Below are 19,808 nucleotides of genomic sequence, written 5' to 3'. Positions count from 1 at the left end.
CAAGCACATCACTTCAATTTGAATGGGGCTTCAGTGATTAAAAAAAAAAATACATGCCATGTGTTTTTTGTTTTGTTTTTTTTTGTCACCTTGTCTCCATGCAAAAAAAAAATGGTCCCAGTAGAAACCACAGGTGGTCCCACAAAAAACAAGTCCTCAAAACCCCATTGACAGAAAGATAAAAGTTATGACTGTCAGAAGATGGCGACAGAAAATGTTTTAAAATTAGTATAGCAAAAAAAAGTTATAAGTCATAATGGTACTGACCCCCAGAATAAAGCAGCTATGTCATTTCTGCTGCAGAGTGTACGATGTAAGGACAAGACAGCCCCCAAAGATGGAAACATGCAATTCTGCTATTTCACTCCACTTAAAAATTAAGATTTTCATTACAATTAATAGTGCCACTGAGGGGAAAATTAGTGTTTTGTTTTTTTATACGGAGTGGGGGGGGGGGAACCAAAAATGAGCAAAAAAAAAAAAAAAGGGCAGTATCCTTAAAGGATTTTGGCACTATAAACATAGATGACGTAGCAGTAGGATATACAAATGTCTAACCGTGGGAGTCTGAGCTGGCAGATGTATAGTGCAAAGGGGTCACAGCAATTTACCTTTTAAGGGTGCATTCACACGTAGCAGAAAATGGTGTGGATTTTGGTGTGGAGCGGCAGCAGACGTCATCCCTTCTATCAAAAGGGCAATAGCTGAGGATTTGCTCCATTGGTTACTATTTCGATGCAGAATTTGGTACGGATTTTCCACTAAATGTGAACGTACCCCAATACAAACCACCACTTTGGGAGAAACAAGCTGCCAGCTTCTCTTGCTCTAGACATCGGTGGGGGTCCTAACATGCAGACCCCAAACTGAGACCGTAATGACTCAATCATTAAAGGGGTATTCCTATTTCAAGGTATTCGAGGTTGCAAAATAGTGTACTCACAAGATGTTTATTTCCAAAATGCTCTCTTCTCTGGTTGTTTACCGCCTATCCCCAGGGAAACGGATCTCCTCTTCTATGGAAAGAAATAGCAGAGGCGGATGCCGCAGGCGCACTTCTTTCATCTAAATCCAGCGGCCCGGATTCCCGGTCACATGCGCACTAGCTTTCTCTTTCGCTACCAGCTACTGCGGTGTTCTATTTCTTTCCATAGAAAGGTGTTCTGTTTCCCTGGCAACGAGCAGTAAACAACCAGAGGAATCAATACCTGGAGAACAGAGCATATTGGAAATATCTTATGAGTGCATTGAATTGCAATTTCAAACACATTGAAATAGGATTTCCAGGAGGGGAATACCCATGTAATGATTATAGTTCAGGTACCCCCTTTAAAGAGCACATAAATGTAGTGACCCCTAAATTAATTTTTCAGTGTCAAAATGATTCACTGCAATGAGATATTAGAACAGGCAGGTTTTCCTTTACTTGTATGTATGAAATCAGTGACAACCCCTTGGAGCACATTCCTGCTATAGCTGTCGAGCCACAAATTGCTGAAAAAACTAGGAAAAAAAATACATTTCCAGGTTGAGGAGGAGTCTTACACTTGGATGGACGTGCCCATCACCAAGGGGTTAACCCATCTTTCTGTGCCTGTCTCCCACAACCGTGGTTGAAGCAGGTCAGTGATTTGCACTTGGTATCTCAGCTGAAGTTCAGGAAGTCACGTGACGTTCGGATCCAGGATGTAAATACTTGCTCTCGCAGCCGCCTCCAGGCTTCCTGGTAAGACAGAGCAGCTTCCTTGTGATCGCAATAGGTCTTCAGTTCCCTGGAAGGAAAAAGAGAAAATATTCTACATTAACGAATGAACTAATTGAAGCAATAGTCATTCAGTGTAAATGCAAAAAATATTCACTATCACTGGCGTCTCGTTACGTGTAAACGCTCCCCGCTGCACATAGAAGGTGAAGCGCTGAGCGAGAAGCCTGCGATCCAGCAGTGTAGTGTGTCATTGATACGCCTGCACGAGCGCTGATGTCACCACTAAGGTCGTTAGCGCTAGTGCAGGCGTTTAAATGATTCTCAACCAGTGTAAAAGGGCAATTAGGGATAAGTCCATATCAGCGGGGTGAAGGTGTGGCGTCGGCGCTAGGATGTGATAAAACCGAATCTGCCTCTCATCCTAAACCTAATCCAACAGATCACATCCGGACAGCTGTCTTATAGCAGAGTATACATCCAAGCTGTTGGGATGCAAGAACACTAGATAAGAATGGACCTGCAGCATGCGGAGACCATGAGGTGTGTACACAAGTATTGCCGCACTTCAGATCCTACTATGTCCTTATGTGACCCCCATAAGTTAACATTAGGGACAATAGCATGCATTCAGACACTGAGCAACAAGTAAAGCCCCTTTTACACGGATTATCATGCAAATCGCACATTAGATTGAGTGGCTTCCACTATAACTGTGCACCGTTCATCTATCAACGATAGCCTGTTTACTGGGAATGGAGGACGGGGGCCAGAACGATCTTCGTCCCGCTCTGTCCGCCACCATTTACTGAGCAGTGATCGCCCCTGTAGGGAGCGATCATCGCTGGGAGGGCTGCCGGGCACTGGCATTCCTGACAGTCGTCCCGTGTAAAAGGGGCTTTATTAGCCATATGACTCTACTGATAACAGCAGAATGTCGGGCCGATACTGAACTGCTCCGGCCATACTGATCAGAATTGTAGGCAGCTTCTGATTAAGCAAACATTGCACCAGAAGACGGGGCAGGAGCAAACTCCCAAATGGACTTTCTTTTCAATTCATCTTCATTTCATTATCTCCGCTTGCTGTCAGTTCATGAACCTATATCTGCTCACATACCTCATGGGCTTGTTACAATGTATCCAGTCTACACAGAGCAGCTCGGTCTCCTTTCTGTTCTGGACTCCAGGCTGATCGCTCTTATCTACAGGACTGTGCAAAAGTTTTAAACAAGTGTGGAAAAAATTCTGCAAAGTAAGAGCGCTTTCAAAACGGAAGTGTTCATTTATTTTTGTCGATTAACTAAATGCAAAGTGAATGGACAAAAGAGAAGTCTAAATCCCATCAATATTTAGTGTGACCGCCGTTTACCTTCACAACAACACCCGTTCTTCTAGGTACACTTGCACATAGTCAGGAATTTTCCAGGATTATAGTCAGGGGCATGATTAACCAATTATACGAAACAGGTTATAATGACTGTATTTTAACTTGCATATAAAAGAGAAACAGCTGTGTAAGAGGTTTAAAACGGAGTAAACCGAACTGCTACAAAGGTGAGGTTGTGGAAGACAGTTTCATGTCACAGGTCATACACCGTGACAAGCACAGCAACAAGATACAAGGTAATTATACTGCTTCAGCAAGGTCTCTCCCGAGCAAATATTTCACAGCTGACTGGGGTTTCGAGATGTGCTGTTATAGCTCTTTTGAAGAAGCACAAAGAAAAGTGCAACGTTAAGGACAGCAGACGCAGTGGTTGGGCAAGGAAACTTAAGAGTGGCAGATGAGACACATTGTGTTTACTACCCTTCAGAAGTGGAAGATGTCTAGAAGCGCCATCAGCTCAGAACTGGCAGAAGCCAGTGGGACCCGAGTACATCTGTTTACTGCTTGGATAAGTCTAGCCAGAAAGTAATCTTCATGGAAGAACTGTGACCAAAAAGCCATACCGTCTACACAGAAACAAGGCCAAGCGACTCAACCATGCATGAAAACCTAGGAACTGGGGTGCAGAAAAATGGTAGCAGGGGCTCTGCACTCAGGAGTCAAAATGTGAAATATCTGGCTGTAACATAAGGCAATTTGTTCACGGAGGGGCTGGAGAGCGGTACAATAATAATGAGTGTCTGCAGGCAACTGTGAAACATGGTGGAGAGCAGTACAATAATGAGTGTCTGCAGGCAGCTGTGAAACATGGTGGAGAGCAGTACAATAATGTGTGTCTGCAGTCAGCAGTGAAGCATTGTGGAGAGCGGTACAATAACGAGTGTCTGCAGGCAGCAGTGAAGTATGGTGAAGAGCGGTACAATAATGAGTGTCTGCAGTCAGCAGTGAAGCATTGTGGAGAGCGGTACAATAACGAGTGTCTGCAGGCAGCAGTGAAGCATGGTGGAGATTTGTGGCTGCATTTCAGCTAAGGAGTTGGAGATTTGGTCAGGATTAATGGTGTCCTCAATGCTGGGAAATACAGACAGATACTTATCCATCATGTAATACCATCAGGGAGGCATCTGATAAACTCCAAATATATTCTACAGCAAGACAACCACCCAAAACATCCAGCCAGTGTCATTATGAATGGTCTTCAGTGTAAAGAAGAACAAGGAGTCCCAGAAGTAATATGGCCCCACGGAGCCCTGATCTCACATCATCAAGTCTGTCTGGGATCACATAAAGAGACAGAAGGATTTGAGCGAGCCTGCATCCCCAGAAGATCTGTGTTAAAGGGGTTGTCCCGCGGCAGCAAGTGGGTCTATACACTTCTGTATGGCCATAATAATGCACTTTGTAATGTACATTGTGCATTAATTATGAGCCATACAGAAGTTATAAGAAGTTTTTCACTTACCTGCTCCGTTGCTAGCGTCCTCGTTCCCATGGAGCCGACTAATTTTCGCCGTCTAATGGCCAAATTAGCCGCGCTTGCGCAGTCCGGGTCTTCTTCAGTTCTCAATGGGGCTCCGTGTAGCTCCGCCCCGTCACGTGCCGATTCCAGCCAATCAGGAGGCTGGAATCGGCAATGGACCGCACAGAAGCCCTGCGGTCCATGGAGGGAGAAGATCCCGGCGGCCATCTTCAGCAGGTAAGTAAGAAGTCACCGGAGCGCGGGGGATTCAGGTAAGCACTCTCCGGTGTTCTTTTTTAACCCCTGCATCGGGGTTGTCTCGCGCCGAACCGGGGGGGGGGGGGGTTGAAAAAAAAAAAACCCCGTTTCGGCGCGGGACAACCCCTTTAAGTTCTCCAAGATGTTTGCAACAATCTCTCTGCCGAGTTCCTTCAAAAACTACGTGCAATTTGCTCAGACACTTTATTATGGCCCCCTGCACACGGGCGGAAATTCTGCGGCGGGATTTCCTGCAGAATTTCCACCCGTGGAAGCTGCCATAGGATTGCATTAAAAAATGCAATCCTAGGCAGACGGCCGTGATTTGTCCATGTGAAATCACATGCGGAAAACAAATCGCGGCATGCTCTATTTCTGTGCGGGTCTCACAGAGGCCAGCACAGAAATGTCACTCCCGGGCCGCCGTCTCCACTCTGCGCATGCGCCAGCTGGCCGGCAGCTGGCACATCAGATAGCCGGAACCGTGGGAGAAGGTGAAACCTGCACTGGTCCCTGCAGGGGCGCGGGTCGGGTCCGGCTGCGAGAATTCTCGCAGCGTGATCCGACCTGCAGTCTGCAGGCGGCGTATGTCAATGAGCCAGATAATCCCCAAATATTGGAGACAGAGTATTGTGATCCTGAGAGAAGTGCAGCTGGAGGCCATAGACTCCTTGAAATATATGTAGGAGCTCAGATGTAATGACCTTGAATCAGATTACTCCAAATTTTAAGCTACTTGGGCCATTTGGGTGGAGTTTCGAGACTCCCCCTCCCTCCCATCTTGGTTGAGGAGTGGTTTGATGACATGAGAGACCTCAGGCGATTGGATACGGAAATCGGTGAAATTTCATGAACAATATTGGCCTATGGTCTCAGGTTATCTCCCCTTCCCTAAATTCACTTACTTACCCCTCTTTCTGATTTTCTTCTTTTTCTCACTTTCTTTGGTTTTTCTCTCTAAACTATATATATATATATATATATATATATATATATATATATATATATATATATATATATATATATATATATATATATATATATATATATATATATATATATATACACACACACACACACACACACTTTTATATATTTCTGGATTAAATGGGACAAGAGGGGAGGTGGCGGCGCTCGGTGAGACCCACTGGACACGACACAAATGCTTATTTCATTCTCTATATAATTACATAGAAGACGATATCAAACCGGGATGTGAATACCGTCTCTGTATTTACAAACAGTCGGATTCTTATTCGATGTACTATTTTCAAATTCTAATTGTATTCTGTCCACGGACGTTCAATAAAACTTTTTGAACATGAAAACTGTGTGCAAGTGTCCCTGGAAGAGGTGATGCTGCTTTGAAAGCAAGGGGTGGTCCCACCAAATATAGATGTGTCTTAGAATTTACTTTTGTTCAGTCACTTTTCATTTTGTTAATAGATAAACTATTAACCCTTTTGAAATTATTCTTACTTAATAGCATTTTTTCACACCTGCCTAGAACTTTTGCACAATACTGTACAATCTAATGGAGCCATACAGCTGTGTGAGGAAGGCTGATAAAGGGACCCCAATAAAAAGTCCACATGAAGAGCAATCAAATAAGTAGATATTAAACCCATCTACATATTTGGTTTGTAAGTGCGGCTGCAGAAAGTATGCTGTAAAACAATCCCTTGTCCTCTTGGCAATAGGCGACTCATTCATAGAAAGGCCTCTGTGTAATCGTGACACCAGGACTGCACCCTCCTGCAGACATTAGCCAACTTTTCCTGGACATATTGCCAGCTCTGACTTTGGGAAAGCAAGCGATATTTAACAGCAGCAGCAGCAGCAGCAATGGTCTGGGAGTGGTAGGGTCTAATCCTCAGTGCTCGAAAGAGGCCACATCCGAGAGGGCGACTTCTAGTTTCCATCGTACGCTATAATCCCCTCTACAAGGAGCGACGTGGGTGTCCAACGACGACACAAAGCGCTGCTTACCCATCACACGCTACAAAATTAAAGGGGCTTCCGCAAATTATGCTTAATCACAACGCTGTGAGATAGACTTAGCGTTTCAACTCCTCCCCATTTTCAGGATCTCTGCTTTCTTTACATCCAGAAGCTACAAAACTTTAGAGGGGAGATATTTCATAAACACGAAGGTTCGCTAAAAGTATCCCCATCGAAAGAGTTTGCTAAAAGGGGTTAGCCGGCGACAATAAAAAAAGTTTTCAAAGCTGCTGAAACTGTTGTAAAAAAAAGAAGCAATATTCACCTCCCCCACTGCTCCCCTGCTTCCATTCCGCCGGTGCGTGGTCCTTACTTGCAGCGAGCCAGGCATGATGTTACCGTCACCAGGGACAGGTGCTTACTGCAGCCAATTTCTATCTCAATTTGGCTGATTAGCTGGAGCAGTCACATGCTGAGGTCATTGCCGGAAGTAAAGACCGGCGGGGGACCCCAGCAGGGAAAGCAAGTATGGCGCTCATCTCTTTATAACAGGCTGAGGAGCTTTGAAAATCATTTTTGGCCCTGGACATCCTCAATATAGGTCATCAATAGTTAATTGGCTGGGGTCTGCCAATTGGGACTCTGGACAATCAGCTGTTTCAACACCCACAACACAGTATATGGAGAGGAAGCAGATCACTCTGACTCTGTGTAATGGCCGTTACTGGTAACTGCAGGTTCAGCTATCATTAAAAGCAATGACAGGTGTGTTTGAAATTACCAGCGCCAGCCACTACACAGGGGTTGGAGCTATCTGCTTCCGCTCCATATACAGTGATATGACACTGCGAGTGGGTGCCCGAACAGCTGATCAGCAAGGTTCCCAAACACAGGACTGCAGCCGATCAACTATAGATAACCTACCGTAAGGTAAAATGCATCAGTCTGTAGTCCTCAGCACACAGAGGATTGCCTAGACTGGATACAATCCTAGGATACTTTTAGCTGTCACATGTTAGGTTACGGGAATTAGCAAGACTATTTCCCTTAAAAGTGTGATTGTTCTCAGTAAGAGAAACCACGTAATCTAGTAGATATGATACCCTTAAATGGCTAACAAAAATAGTTAACAACCCTGCGGAGGTTCTAAAGCTCGCTATAACATCATGTATTTTTGTTAGTCAGTAAAATTAGAGATGAGCGAGCATGCTCGTTTAAGGCAGGTACTCAAGCGAGCATCGGTCTTCTCGAGTAACTGATTACTCGTCCGAGCAAATGCGGGGGGGAGAGGGGGGGGAGGATGAAAGAAAACTCCCCCCCCTTCCCCCGCATTTGCTCGGACAAGTAATCAGTTACTTGAGAAGACCGATGCTCGCTTGAGTATCTGCCTTAAATGAGCGTGCTCGCTCATCTCTAATTAAAATGTATCATAGCTACAAGATGACTTGGTTTCTCTTACTGAGAACAATCACACTTTGCTCTACTGGCTAACACGGTACCAAAAGTTTTTCATATTTTCCTTCACTGACAGCAAGCAGAGAGTTTAAAAACAGGAAAAAAATAAAACTAATTATAACATTTCATTGCATAGCTTAAATCTCAACGAGTGCCTTTTTAGGATTGAGGGCATAGAGGGGGAGATTCTTTTCCATTTCCAAATGCAATATGGGTGGAACGGCTGTTAAACAATGAATACTTTTTTTATCCGCCCATCTGTGAATCCCAATATAGGGTGACATCACAAGCCTCTCACGAAAATCCTTAGAAGCGTCAACTGGCCAAGTTGTCACACCCTATGAAAGTAGAGCTGCTAATCTGGGGACGGTTACACCATTTTGGCAATTCCTCTGGGCAGTAAGCCTTGTGCAGATCTCTATTCTGATCAGCGACACCATTCTATGTGCTGCAGAGTTTATAATGACATATCCAGCTTTATCGTTAATTAAAACTACAACAAATGCGATAAAGGTGGAGCGGTCATCTCCGGGCTACGATGTATTGGCCCCTCATCACTATTCTGTAGCTCAAGTATAATAGTCTTACCTGAGCGACTCTGGCATCTGCTCCTTTGACAGATTTTCTAGCAGATGACGGAATACATGAAATAATTCCACTTTACAGATACGGGATCTGAAGAAATAAAGAGAAATCGCCACCCATTACGTACAGCAGTAAGGGCCCATATTCGTGCAGCCATTTGATGGGCTCTATTTGAAGAGATGATCGCTCTTTGAAATGGTCTTTACACAGGCTGATGCAATATACAATGGGGATGGACGATCTCTAACGTGATTGTTCGTCCCCAATACAGTACCATCATTGTCAGTAGCACATCCCTCATTTACGCGGGGAGATGTGCTGTGCACAATGATTATTTTCTCAGCTGTCCATCAAATATATGCTCATTTGATGGCTAATTGAGTGCAGCTTCACAAGGCCTGACGATTGGGTGAACAAATGATCATGCCCGACCATAGGGTTGTGTTAAAGGGCCTTAATTATATAGCATCTATTCTGAGTTATGACATTATTATGCAATCAGCGTAAGTCATCACGACGCCAGATCAAACCACCACTGATATTTGCAATTTTTGGGTTTTTCCTTATCTTTTTAAAAGCAAACAATGTAGATGGCACTCGTTTATGTGCTTCAGTCTGACAACATGTGATTGCAATCAGTAATGGCCCATTTACATGGGACAATTATCATTCAGAGTTGTTCAAATCACTGCACTCCTGCAGGAGTTTGAACGATTGTCGTCCCATGTAAATGCATGCAGAGACTGAATGACTGAGCAAAAGTTGCTCAGTCGTTTAGGTTCTGCATACAGAAACCTAAACGACTGTCTGCTTCCAGTGAATGGAGCCAGACGGGGGAAGAGCGCTCCTCGGCCTCCCCGCCCCCATGCCGGCAGCACTTTCAGCGATGCCAGTGATCCTGGCTCCTGTGTAACAGCACAGGAGCAATGCAGCAAAACCTGCTCCTATATAACAGCACAGAAACAAGCTTCACTGGGATGTGCTGTCCGCATCGTGTAAATGGGGCCTAAAAGAAATAAAGTAATCCTGTAGATATAACACCTTGAATTGGCTAACAAAAAGAAATTATATTACAGAAAGCTTTCATAACTACTTAGGATTGTTCATCAGACTTTTCTTTATAGAACCTGATGAAGAAACCCAAGTAGTTTCGAAAGCTTCCTGCAACATCATTTCTTTCTGTTAGGCAATGAAAGATGCATCTACAAGATTGCTTAGTTTCTCTTACCGAGAACAATCTCATTTTGTTCTACTAGCTAACACTGTAACAAACCTGCGGCCCAGATGTAACTAGAATCTCTACAACCCCCTTCTGGCGACATCACTGAATATACATTACAGTATCGCTTACCTGGACTGTGGCGTCCCAATTGCTTTCTTCGTTGTACCTTGTCTGTAGCCATTAGCAGTGACATCTAGTGGCTGATGTGGAACTGCGCACCAACTAATTGCTGTAAGAAAGAGATCACACATAGAGATGAGCAGGTATACTCGCTAAGGCACATTACTCGAGCGAGTAGTGCCTTAGCCGAGTATCTCCCCACTCGTCTCTCCCTCCCTCTCTCTCCCTCCCCCCCCCCCCAGCTCTCCGCGGCAACTCACCTGTCACCCGCACCGGCCCCCGAATCTTTAGAGACGAGCAGTGAGATACTCGGCTAGGGCACTACTCGCTCGAGTAATGTGCCTTAGCGAGTATACTTGCTCATCTCTAAGCCCGCACGTTAATTCCACATGGTATCCAACAGCAAAACAAAGTAACGAGTGCCGCGTCACGCAGGCCTCTCCCCACTCACATCATGCAGAGTGATAGCACTCTCCCTACACAAAAGTGGAGAGAGCTGTCAACCTACATGATCACAACCCCTTTAAGAGATTCTGATCTAATGAATTCATGAAAGAAAAAAAGCTCTGTATCATTTTTTGTAGAGCCAAAACCCTACATAACATGCCGACCCCCTTTTGTCCGAAACCAGGTCCTAGTTGCATCCATCAGTAGGAAGGGATAAAATAATAGGGGCCTTGTTGGACACTAAGCATATACTAAAGCACACTTGACTTTACTGATCTACACTATAAAGGATACTGCATGTGGAATCGTCACCACTGTCCTGTTTTGGATCTTTGTCATCCCAGTAGCATTGGATCTCATCGAAATTTGGTGCAATTTTCACAGATGTACATAGCGCACTGTCATGTCTCATCTACCTGACTCTATTCATTGACATGTATAACCTGTACTGTATCTGTAAGTGCTTGCCTTCTTTAGTTTGTCCCTCCTGGCTCTCTGTACCCCCCTGTGTTGCATAACCCCTCCCTTTCCTCCTGCTGGGGAGTTTCCTGTCTATAGCCTATGTCTTAGGTCTCTACTCTGTGCTCTGGCTAACCATCACTCTTTTTACCTACTGCTGAATGTGCATTATACAAGATTTCTACCTAAATAAACCCTGGAATCTTCTCACATGCCTCTGCAGTCGAGTTGGATGCTGTCTGACAACATATACCTACTGTGAGTACTGGTTCATAACTACAAGAGAAGTTACTTCAGCCGATACGCTTACAGCCATGTTATTGAGTCAGAATAGTAAAAAGAGTGTATAAATACAGCCAGACACTGCTGTAAAGACTCCTCCAGCAGCTCCACATACAACCACAGCTGCAGCTCATAACCTCCCACCAAGCTATAACTCTCCTCAGTGATACCTCCATCCTGTGTGCTGCATCATGGCTGAAGGACACTCTGAGGCACAAGCTAGCATGGACCCTAGTCTGCAGTCTAGTGAGAGAGACAGGCGCTCTAATAAGCCAACCTGGAAGGTTAGAGAGAACCTTGAAAGTCTCAAGCAGGAACTTTCCTCTGACATTTTAAAACTGTGGGAAACATTACTAAGTCATGTCTCCAACATTCAGCAGAGTCTGTCTTCACTCCACGTGTCACCACTAGAGGGAGCCCTGCAACAGCTTTGTGCAACGTATGAACATTATAATATAAAGGTCCAGGAGTACGAAAATGCTTTGAGAAAATTAAACACAGAGGATTCCATAGAGGAATTGCAAAGCTTCCAACATCTCAGTGTAGGAAGAGACAGCTTAGTACGCGACATTAAGTCTAAGACAGAAGTGAGAATTGCGCAACTTCAGAAGGTGTCATCTCACATTTCTGACTCTACCAGGCACTCCAAGCGTACATCTAGGTCACGATCTTCAAAGCATTCCACCCTCAGTGAGCAGCTTCTAAAAGCACGCGTAGAAGCGGAAGCGACTAAGATACAGGCCGTCTTTGCGCAGAAGAGAGCGGAAGTGGAAGCTGCGCATAAGGAAGCAGAAGTGGAAGCTGCACATAAGGAAGCGGAAGTGGAAGCTGCACATAGAAAGGCAGAAGTGGAAGCTGCACATAGAAAGGCGGAAATAGAGGCTCTGGAGAAACAATGCGAACATGCTACAGCCGTAGCAAGGTTAAGAGTTTTAGAACAAGCCGCGAGTCAGAGCGAAAGAGACAGCATTGACTTCAGCGGAATGGATGCAGAGGAACCTCTCAAGCGTACAAGAGACTATGTACTAAGCCAATGCTTCAATTCCCCACCTGCCGCAAACATTCCAGACAAAACAGACGTCTCTCCAGAGCGGCAGGCCGCACATCCTTCCACAGCACCAGGCATGCAAAGTCAGCACAGAACTCCGCTCGTTCCTCACACCAACCTTCCATCCTATATGGAGCACCAAGGCTCTGCACCCCAGCAAGCTCAATATACCGGTATTCATGGACAATTCAAAATACCAGCGGTTCTCCAAACCTCTAGCAATTACACGGTTCCATATCCACATGTCACCAAACCTATGGACTTCAAACCAGCTCCCAGGCTGAATACCCTGGCAGCCCCATATGTACCTACGTCTCTCATGCAAAACACCACAAACGATGTGATTAGCACCACTCAACCAATTTCACACCTGAAGTCAGAGAAAACCGACATGTCAGAGTTTGCAAAATACATGGTACGTCGTGAGCTCACCAAGACAGGACTGATAAGGTTCGACGACCAGCCTGAGAATTACAGAGGCTGGAAATGTGCCTTCAGAAGTGCAACTCACGATCTCGGCATTACTGCTTCGGAAGAACTAGATCTACTGATCCGGTGGCTTGGCCCACAGTCTACAGAACGAGTAAAGAGACTCAGATCTGTCCACATTGAAAATCCAGCAGCAGGCCTTGCAGCCGCTTGGGAGAGACTGGAGAGAACCTATGGTAGTCCTGAAGCAATAGAAAATGCTCTGTTCAAACGTCTGCAAGCCTTTCCAAGGATATCTGGTAAAGACAATCAGAAATTCCAAGAGCTCTGTGACTTACTGCTAGAGCTACAGCTGGCCAAGGGAGACACTCACCTACCTGGCCTGAGTTACCTGGACACTGCTCGTGGAGTAAACCCAATCGTGTCAAAGCTGCCATACAACCTTCAAGAGAAGTGGACCGCTCTGGGGTCAAGATATAAGAGAGAAAATCAAGTCTCTTTTCCTCCATTTTCCTACTTCTGTGAGTTCATCAAAAACATTGCAGAATCCAAGAACGATCCAAGCTTCTCCTATGAGGAATCCAATCCCGGTCCACATCCATTCAAGTCTGACAACCCACGCATCGACTACAAAGGCCGCAGAGGTCCAGTGTCAGTAAAAAAGACTGATATTTTTCCCTCTACTTTGTCAGCTTCACAGGGAGTCAGTTACAAGAGCAATCAAGATGAAAAGGTTGAAAACCCTAATCGCCTGTGTCCCTTACATAAGAAGCCTCATCCCCTCAAGAAGTGCATCGGCTTCAGGAAGAAACCACTCCAGGAACGCAAGGAGCTTCTAAAGAAGTTTGGGGTATGTTTCAGATGTTGCGCTTCTACTGAACACATCGCTAAAGACTGTAAAAATGCCATCAAATGCATTGAGTGTGGTCGTGAAGATCATGTACAAGCTCTTCATCCATCTCAACCTAGAACCGCACCAGCTACAAGTTTCCCTACCCCACCAACGTGCGGCGGGGAGAACACAGATCAAGCAGAAAGTCCTACCACTGTATCTTCTTCATGCACAGAAGTCTGTGGAGAAGGCATTTGTGACCAGTCCTGTGCAAGGATATGCCTAGTCGATGTGTACCCCCAGGGTCAACCAGAAAGGACTATGAAGGTGTACACCATCCTCGATGACCAGAGCAACCGATCACTTGCAAGGTCAGAACTCTTTGATTTGTTTAACATAAAGGGAGATGTTTACCCATACACCTTGGGTACATGTAGTGGAGTGACAGAGGTCTCGGGGAGAAGAGCCAGCGGACTTGTAGTAGCCTCTCTTAAGGGCAACCTTGAGATACCCTTGCCCACACTTGTTGAATGTAATCAGATACCATCCAATAGGGGAGAGATCCCTACACCAGAGGCCGCTTTCCATCATCCCCACCTAAGGGCTATAGCTAACGAAATACCAGCCCTTGACAAGAGCGCAGAGATCCTACTTCTGCTGGGTAGAGACATTCTTAGGGTGCACAAAATACGTCAGCAAATTAATGGACCTCATGATGCACCATTTGCCCAGCGCCTTGACTTAGGATGGGTCATCATAGGCAATGTCTGTATAGACAAGATGAAAAAGCCAACCAAGATTTCCTCATTTAAAACACACATCTTGCCAAATGGTCGCGGTACTTATTTTCATCCATGCCCACACCATTATCGGGTGAAGGAGAAACTGACTAACAGTAAGTGGCACCACGACCAACAAGACAGTACAAACACTTTCCTCTGGGATGACAGTCTTGGATCAACAGTGTTCAATACAACAAGTGACGATAACAAGTTGGCACCTGCTAGAGAAGACATTGAATTTCTCAAGGTCATGGAAAGGGAATTCACCCAAGATGACTCCAATAGCTGGGTAGCTCCCTTACCCTTCCGTTCTCCAAGAGTAAAGCTACCTAACAATAGGCAGCAAGCTACCACTAGATTCTCCTCTCTGAAACGCACTCTTGAGAGAAAACCAGTAATGAAAAAACATTTCGTAGACTTCATGCAGAAGGTATTCGATAGAGACCATGCAGAACCTGCGCCACCGGTAAGGGAAGGAGAAGAATGCTGGTACCTTCCGTCCTTTGGCGTGTATCACCCCCGCAAGCCTGAACAAATCAGAGTTGTGTTTGATTCCAGTGCTCAGCATGAAGGTGTCTCTCTCAACAACCTTCTCCTCACAGGCCCTAACCTAAACAACAGCCTCATGGGCGTTCTAATTCGCTTCAGACAAGAACCCGTTGCGGTTATGGCTGACATCCAGCAGATGTTCCATTGCTTCATCGTTAAGGAAGATGACAGAAACTATCTCAGGTTTCTATGGCACAAGGACAATGATGTCAGCAAAGAGGTCATAGATTACCGGATGAAGGTACATGTCTTTGGCAACAGTCCATCACCTGCTGTAGCAATCTATGGACTGAGGAGGACAGCCCAAGAAGGTGAGAAGGAGCACGGATCGGATGCTCGGCAATTCGTCGAGAAGAACTTCTACGTAGACGACGGACTTAAATCCTTACCCACAAGCGCAGAGGCGATTGATCTCCTCACCAGAACCAAGGAAATGCTGTCTGCCGCAAACCTTAGGCTTCACAAGATTACCTCCAACAGCAAGGAAGTAATGAAGGCCTTTCCATCTGACGATCATGCAATCAACTTGCGGGACCTTGACCTCAGCTCTGAGGTTCTTCCTATACAACGCAGCCTAGGATTGCTCTGGAATATCGAACAAGATACATTTATATTTCAAGTATTAGCTTGCAACAAACCTTTCACCAAGCGTGGAGTTTTATCGGTCGTGAACAGTTTTTATGATCCTCTCGGATTCATAGCCCCCATCACTATTCAGGGCAAGATACTTCTGAGACAGCTTACTACTGAGAATATGGATTGGGACGCTCCCTTACCTGTTGAGAAACAACAAAGGTGGGAAAAATGGAAAAGGTCCTTGAAAGTATTAGAACAACTCCAAGTACCGCGCTGTTATGCTCCCAGTTCTCTTTCAGCTGCTGTCAAAAGGGAAATACACATCTTCTCTGATGCATCAATGGAAGCCATAGCCGCAGTGGCCTATCTGAAGATCTCAGGAGCCAACAATGAGCTACACTGTGGATTCGTACTAGGTAAGGCCAAACTAACCCCAAAACCTGCACATTCCATACCAAGACTTGAACTCTGTGCAGCCGTGCTAGCAGTAGAGATCGCCGAAGTGATCAGGGATGAAATGGACGTCGCATTTGATTCATTCACCTTTTACACAGACAGTAAGGTTGTTCTCGGTTATATACACAACCAAACAAAACAATTCTACGTGTATGTAGGACACCGAGTAGAAAGGAACAGAAGTTTCTCCACCCCTAACCAGTGGCATTACATCCCTACAGAACTTAATCCAGCCGACCGGGGAACAAGAGCCGCACCAACATCAGATCTGCTAGACCACATATGGTCTTCACCTCCAAGTTTTCTATACGAAGATCCTTGTTTGTTACCTACCAATGCCATCTATGATCTGGTGGAACCCGCGTCTGACAAGGAAATCAGAGCCCTAAGTTCTACGCTCTACACTTCTGTAACTTCTAAGGTGAAGCTGAAGTCACATCGCTTTGAACGTTTCTCGACATGGAGATCTCTCGTGCAAGCTATTGGCAGACTAATTCACATTGCTCAGTGTTTTGTAAAGAACGCATCGTCAAAGTTTAGTGGTTGGCATATGTGTAAGGCACACCCTACAGTCACAGAATTTGAACTAGTGCCTTTTCTTCCAAGGCAGGAAGTCACCTAAGGAAGCTTGATTATCCTACACAGCTCATGGCGGGGAGCATATCACCGCAGACTGCAACCGAGAGAAACTGAAGAAGTCCACCTGTGGATTACCTTTGCCACAACAGTTGATTTGTTCATTTATTATTGCTGTTGCATTCGTTTACTTGTTTTTTAGGTTAAACAAGAATTTCTGGACTTTGAAGGACATTATGTCAAAACAGTATTCAGTGAAATCTAAAGATTTCAGACGGGGAGTGTCATGTCTCATCTACCTGACTCTATTCATTGACATGTATAACCTGTACTGTATCTGTAAGTGCTTGCCTTCTTTAGTTTGTCCCTCCTGGCTCTCTGTACCCCCCTGTGTTGCATAACCCCTCCCTTTCCTCCTGCTGGGGAGTTTCCTGTCTATAGCCTATGTCTTAGGTCTCTACTCTGTGCTCTGGCTAACCATCACTCTTTTTACCTACTGCTGAATGTGCATTATACAAGATTTCTACCTAAATAAACCCTGGAATCTTCTCACATGCCTCTGCAGTCGAGTTGGATGCTGTCTGACAACATATACCTACTGTGAGTACTGGTTCATAACTACAAGAGAAGTTACTTCAGCCGATACGCTTACAGCCATGTTATTGAGTCAGAATACGCACTGTGTTATAAGCCCCCGTATATATCACTTGGGGCAGATCCTACTTCGTTGGTCAGGTTTAGATTATTGTATCTTATCTTCGACTCACCTGCCCCACAAGGAACCAGTTTTCTTGCACCGTCCACGTCCCTCAGCGCATCCCTCCCATGCTGAAACTGTAACTGTGACTGCAGGATCTGCGGCTTATGCACTTGGAATCCATCAGGTAGACCCCATACATTTTGGCACCTGCAGAAAAATGAAGCAGAAGTCACAGTCCTGCCTTACCCTCTACCAAATGACTGACACATTCTGATCATGTAGTACCTACTATATAGAGCCCTCTCCATAGACTGCAGACTAAACGGGCACTTCCCCACCACAATCGAGGATAGATAGATGGGCTGTTGTAAAAAGTGCATGAGCAGCGCCCCCTGGCAGCCGAGCACGTTCCATCGAGCCATCTTATCACTGCAGGACATGGATATGGTGCGGTCTCCCCGGCCCGGCTTGACGCGTAGTACTCCCACAGTGTGATAGTCCACCCCCGGATTATGCCTATCCTGAGGCTCCCCAGGTACACACTTAGCTCCAGTTCTGAACACATCTACCGGCTCGAGTGTATCATCTGTACTTTCTTCCTTTTCCTCGGGTTCAGCTTGTCTTGCATCTTCCTGGTCGGATCCATTTCCTTTTAATCTCTTGTTCACAGTGAAAGAATCACAAGTTGCCTGCTTTCTTTTATTGGCGCTTGCGACAGGGCTACAGAATAATGGCGAGGCTTCTGGCGGTGCTGCGGGTGTGGGACAGAGCTGGTCCTCTAAGGGAAGCATGGGTATAATTGATGCATCTCCACCTATAGGGGTAAGCAATGATACATTAAATCCTTTAGTTACCAGCTATTTTTCGGGTTTTTGTTTTTTTCATCCTTGCCTTTTAGGAGCCATAACGTTTTTACTTTTCTATCAACATGGCCGTACGAGGGCTTGTTTTTTCATAGAATGAGTATCTTTTAAAACACTATATAGTTATTGGAAAACTTTTAAAAAATTCAAGTGGGGTGAAATTGGAAAAAAAATGCAACTGCACCATTTTTTGGTTGTGAGGGGGAGTTGGTTCGCTTTTGCAATGTTCATGGTGTTGTACAAGTGACATATTAACTTCAATCGATGGGTCAGTACTATTATGACGATACAGTATTGCAGTATATTGTATGTTTAACATTCACATATTAAGCCTTGCCCCATGCAGGGCTTAATATGGTTAAACACATGGCAGCTCTGGGAGCCTTCACTAGGCCCAGGGATACTATGGAAATTAGCAGCACCCTGCGATTACATCACAGGAGGCTGATGGCGAATCAGAAAGGGGACCACCCCTTCGGCTGACAGCTTACATGCTGCGGTCAGGATTGACAGTGCATGTAAGCTGTCCCCAACCCACATTAAATGCATGCTATATGAAGTGCACAGAATAACATGCAATACACATATAGGCACCATGGACGTCATAAGGGTAAGGGACCCCCTCTGTTAGCCTGAGTGGTGCTGTGGGGTTCAGTGGGCGTGGTGAATGCGAACTGATGACCAATACGGTCGACAGAACAGCTCTAGCAGTAGTCGTCACTTGGCTTCTACAAAATCCAGAATGGCAAATTCGCCTAGTTTATGCCCTGCTGGCCTAGGCAGATTTGCAATTCAGGATGTGAAGAAAAGCTTGATGACGCCATTATAACTGCATCCATATTAACTACAATGAAATAATAGACAGCAAGGACTGGGTTACAGCTGTGTCATTTGAACCCCCAGATATGCAGAACAAGCTTCATTAAAAGGCCCTGTGGGGAGGGCCAAGAGTTATACTCCTTCAGTGGCCGTAACACTGAGCATCCAGATACTCACATGGCGTGTGACTGGTGAAGAACACAAAGGAGACCCCTGGCTTCAGCGTCCACTTGTTGGTATCACTTCCAGGAATCAGCACACAATCCTGGCTCCTTGACAGTGCGAAGGAAAGCTGGTGGAGGAGGTACCTGGCCCGAGACGAGAAACAGAGGCCTAATTACAGTCTCCTGGGAGAAACTAGTAACAGCGAGCTGCCGACGGAACAAAAGCCAAGTGTGCTGTCTGCGAGGAGAGAGTTCTGGGCGGCCACTTATCCCTGACGCAGCTGAAGGAGCACAAGCAGAACCTTCAAGGAGTCCAGGAGCAACAAATACACAAAATCTGCAAATATAACCTTGTTTGTTAATCAGAATTTCCTAATTCGTTCTCTTGGCTCAGTCTGCTGGTCTAGTGAAATTCCACATCAGTGTGTAGTTTCGGGTGGCTTTATACGAGATATCTATCGTCTTAATAGTCGCTTGAAATAGTCACTTAAGTGGACGAGCGATTGTGTGATTCTACACAAAGCAATTCTTCACTTTTTGACCAATTTCACAATCACTAAACGAATTGTTGGGAGCATTTACACGGCCTAAAATATTGTTTATGCGGTGTGAAGTTCTTTGGCGGGCGTGTATCTGAAATTTTAACCCCTCCCCAACGCATGTTCATAGGTCGCTGAGTCCACTGAACGCACATA

General features: G+C 45.3%; 1 protein-coding gene across 2 annotated transcripts in view; it reads right to left on the bottom strand.

The window, feature by feature from the left end:
* Nucleotides 1–1,399: 1,399 nt before the first annotated feature.
* Nucleotides 1,400–19,808, bottom strand: part of ADAT1 (adenosine deaminase tRNA specific 1) — a 29,749-nt gene continuing 11,340 nt past the window's right edge. For both annotated transcript variants that reach the window (XM_066582602.1, XM_066582601.1), the window contains exons 5-10: nt 19,127–19,257; nt 17,553–18,081; nt 17,335–17,474; nt 10,141–10,240; nt 8,793–8,879; nt 1,400–1,772 (exon numbers count right to left, since the gene is read on the bottom strand). In XM_066582602.1, coding sequence (XP_066438699.1) covers nt 1,646–1,772; nt 8,793–8,879; nt 10,141–10,240; nt 17,335–17,474; nt 17,553–18,081; nt 19,127–19,257 — 1,114 coding nt within the window. In that variant the 3' untranslated portion in view covers nt 1,400–1,645. The remainder of the gene's footprint in view (nt 1,773–8,792; nt 8,880–10,140; nt 10,241–17,334; nt 17,475–17,552; nt 18,082–19,126; nt 19,258–19,808) is intronic.

Source organism: Eleutherodactylus coqui, chromosome 11 (assembly GCF_035609145.1).
Source record: "Eleutherodactylus coqui strain aEleCoq1 chromosome 11, aEleCoq1.hap1, whole genome shotgun sequence".
NCBI lineage: Eukaryota > Metazoa > Chordata > Amphibia > Anura > Eleutherodactylidae > Eleutherodactylus > Eleutherodactylus coqui.
The sequence above is the reverse complement of the archived record's forward strand: the minus strand, read 5'-3'. Positions and strand labels throughout refer to the sequence as shown.